This window comes from Cherax quadricarinatus, chromosome 36 (assembly GCF_038502225.1).
Source record: "Cherax quadricarinatus isolate ZL_2023a chromosome 36, ASM3850222v1, whole genome shotgun sequence".
In the NCBI taxonomy this organism is placed as follows: domain Eukaryota; kingdom Metazoa; phylum Arthropoda; class Malacostraca; order Decapoda; family Parastacidae; genus Cherax; species Cherax quadricarinatus.
The window spans coordinates 29,919,792-29,923,906 of record NC_091327.1 but is presented as its reverse complement, the minus strand read 5'-3'; the positions used below and the strand labels follow the sequence as shown (position 1 = coordinate 29,923,906).

The following is a 4,115-nucleotide window of genomic DNA, read 5'->3' as shown; positions in this document are numbered from 1 at the left end:
TCCATAAACGCTAAAGAATCCGACTCTCATCGTACCCCGCCACCCGTCAACGCGCACTAAGCGACAGTCAGACCCAACTTCCCAATGATGTAGCCGAAAAGGATTGATCTCTCGTATCAACACTGCCACACCACCCTTTAACCACGGACTATTCACTCCATACACAACATAACCTCGTATTCTCAATTCACCCACATCCCGATAATTGTGTTCTTGCAGAAACACAACATCAGGCTTAAAATGACATAAACACTGCTCAAAATCATCTTTCCTATGAGTCGCCCGTAAACCATTGACATTTATAGTTAAACACTAGGTTCTCCTAGGTTCTCTACACATATGCTGCTATGTATGATAATTCTATGTAACTGTATCTGTGTATACCTGAATAAACTTACTTACTTACTTAACACTGCAATATTGCTGGCTTTCGTCACACACATTCACTCGTAATACATTTAGACATAGAGCGACATCACCGTCTGTGCTACAAACATCGCCAGGCGGTATTGTCTTCAAAGCCATTAGCCGCAATCGCGGCCCACGACTTTTTCCCAGGTCATTGTCCTGGTGTCAGTTCATCACTACTTGAATTCCCTGCCGCCCGCTTACGGGAGTTCCCGTCGACAACGGTGCGGGCGGGCACGGTCATGTGTGCATGGATGTCCACACTAGTAATTATCACAGTGGGTCCGTCGGGAGTAGCAATCGTTGACGGTGTGCTACCAATGCTATTATCGCACGCCACTGGGGTGGATGGTGGCGCTGGACACTCCTCCACCGCACCATACAATTCCGGAAATGATACAGGGAGGTCTAGCTCTACCTCACGAGATGGAACAACATCAGTTGATGTCACTGCGACACCGTCATCAGTAACACTCGACTCCATACAGGGCAATGTTACACATGGTGAATCAGGTGAAGTGACAGGTACATCGAGGGAAGGCTGTTGAGTCGTTGGTGTCGGACGGACGCCCTCCCCTACCATGGACTCGGGGGCTTGTGTAGGAGCGTCTGATGACACACGCTGCTCACCCTGTTGACGGGAACGCCGACGACCACATTGATACGCCATGTGCCCATACGCGTCACATAACCGACACTTCTTCCTTTGCCCCGGGTAATACACATATACCTGAGTACGGTAGACATCGAGAACAAAAGACGGGATGGCCATTTTGATGGACATTTTTACTGAAAACGACCCATCAGGTTTACCTGCAAATGGGCCATGGCTCCATACACCTGCATAAGTCTGGTGAATCATCCCAAATTTGGTGAAAACCTTACGGATAGCATGCTCATCAGCTTCGAAAGGGACATTTCGAATCTTGACCCATGTGTAAGTGCGGGACACATCCCGAAGACACACTGCCACAGTTGGGTTCACCTGACAACGTAGATCTTGATAACGTTGAACATCCTCATACACTGTAGAAGTTGTAAACTTGACGAAAATCTGGGAAGCACCATTTACTGAAACACCATAGATGTCATCGTTGGAGATCTTATGTGTCTTGCAGGATTTGGAGTAGGAGGACATCAACATTATGATCCAACAAAGATCCCTGCAAAAGCTCCACACATACAGTGTTAACTCGTCGGAGGCTTCCCTCCATCTTGTTGGGTAATGTTGATTTTCGCAACCAGAGGGCGAGGTGCAAAGCAAACAACCACTCAATTCGGTACCTGTGAGGCAACTGAGGAGCGTCTGCTCAAAGGTCCACTCGGCCTGAAAGCGAAGAGGACAATGATGAAATGTGTAATACTGAGATGGTGACAATGAAGAAGATCCAGAACAAAATGCACAGAATTTCTTCAAGAGAAAAATATGTTGATTTTAGTCAATGAATTGTACATTTTTTCAATGAATTTTTTTGTTGGATGTATATGAAATGCATTGGTTGTATAATAAATAGTGTTATCCTGCATTTTAATGTCTGCTCGACAAGATTCAGCCTGTGTATGTGGTCATCACGTGACGTCACTGACAAAGGGGGAAGTCGACAAGATTCAGCCTGTGTGTGTGAGGTCATCAAGTGACGTCAATGACCGCCGAGTAAACACAGGTGGGGTGACGTCACACTTGTTTAGACCTGTAGTAAGAGAAAGTACCATGCCCCATAGGAGGAGTTCATTTGAATGCTTACCCCCAGAGGGGGGAATCCAAAAACTTGATCCAAATAGATGGAGTCTTTGTATTATCGAGAAAAACTTGATCCAAGGAGTTGGAGTCTTGGTATTATCGATTTCGAGAAAAAATTGATCCGAGGAATTAGAGCAGGGAATTTCGGATGCAAGTGGGAGTCCATTTTGAATGCTTACCCCCAGAGGGGGGAATCCAAAAAACTTGATTCGAGGAAGTGGAGTCTTTGTATTATTGATATTGAGAAAAACTTGATCCGAGGAATTGGAGAATGCAAGAAAATTCGAAACCCCATAGGGGGGAGTCCATTTTGAATGCTTACCCCCAGAGGGGGGAATCCAAAAACTTGATCTGAGGAGATAGAGTCTTGGTATTATTGATATCGAGAAAAACTTGATCCGAGGAGATGGAGTCTTGGTATTATTGATATAGAGAAAAACTTGATCCGAGGAATTGGATAGCACAAGAAATTAAAAAAAAAAAATTGAAAAAAAATCGGAAAAAAATTCGGGGGGGTAGGGGCGATCCGGACGACGCTGCAAAAGGTGCTGCAGAAGGCGCGGGCGGGCGTTGGTGGGGGGGTTGAAGGGCGTGGTAGGGGGTTGAGGGCGAGGTGGTCGAGGATGAGGTCAATGTCGCTGGTCGGCGCAGGCGGGCAGGCGGGCAGGTGCGTGGGCGCGGCGCGGAAGGAGTCTGCTCAGAGGAGACTGTACCGTGGAGACCGTACCGTGGGAGACCGCTGAGAGGAGACCGCTGAGAGGAGGAGACCGCTCTGTCACTCCTAGAGGGACTAGTACCGAACTTGCACACGAAAATCACTCAGTACGAAAGCAAAAGACTTGGCAGACGATGCAACATCCCCCCAATGAAAAGCAGGGGTGTCACTAGCACGTTAAGAGACCATACAATAAGTGTCAGGGGCCCGAGACTGTTCAACTGCCTCCCAGCATACATAAGGGGGATTACCAACAGACCCCTGGCAGTCTTCAAGCTGGCACTGGACAAGCACCTAAAGCCGGTTCCTGACCAGCCGGGCTGTGGCTCGTACGTTGGTTTGCGTGCAGCCAGCAGTAACAGCCTGGTTGATCAGGCTCTGATCCACCAGGAGGCCTGGTCACAGACCGGGCCGCGGGGGCGTTGACCCCCGGAACTCCTCCAGGTAAACTCCATCTACATATATATATATTATATATATATATATATATATATATATATATATATATATATATATATATATATATATATATATATATATACATATATATATATATATATATATATATATATATATATATATATATTTATATATATATATATATATATATATATATATATATATATATATATATATATATATATATATATATATATATATATATATATATATATATATATATATATATATATATATATATATGTATGCAATAAGATCACAGTAAACAGGTGATTTCAGAATATGTAAAACAACCACTCTGAAAGAATAGAGAAATTCCAAGCACTTTCGTGACTACTCACATTATCAAGGAACTATGAAAGTAAAGCATCCAAGGAAGCTATATAAGGGGTCTGGCCAACACCTCACTATCAGATCCCACAACGGTTAAACACCTGATGCGCGCCGGCCCAACTGGACAGGTCCTTTGCACAACTCACCCACAAACTATTCTACCCAAGAAAATTTAAAAATTATTATTTGTCCAATGTATTATTAAATTCTTCCCAAATTCTATTAATTATAAATGGATCTAATTTATATAAACCAAAGGAAATATTCATATTATTGTCAAAACTGCTTTTTATGAAACAAGATTCAATTATATTCCTGTCAACCATGGACTTGCTTGATACTACTTTCTCAACTTTTTTGAAAATCAATTGGATGGTTAAAATCTCTTACATGAATAAATAGAGCATTGGAATCTTCTTAGTTCAAGATTTTTACCAGTTTGACCGTAATAAACTTTAT

At 43.3% G+C, this 4,115-nt stretch overlaps 1 protein-coding gene across 1 annotated transcript in view; it reads right to left on the bottom strand.

Moving 5' to 3' along the window:
• Positions 1-511: 511 nt before the first annotated feature.
• Positions 512-4,115, bottom strand: part of LOC138853642 (uncharacterized) — a 14,804-nt gene continuing 11,200 nt past the window's right edge. Inside the window, exon 2 of the mRNA XM_070091645.1 lies at positions 512-1,735. Coding sequence (XP_069947746.1) covers positions 560-1,735 — 1,176 coding nt within the window. The 3' untranslated portion in view covers positions 512-559. The remainder of the gene's footprint in view (positions 1,736-4,115) is intronic.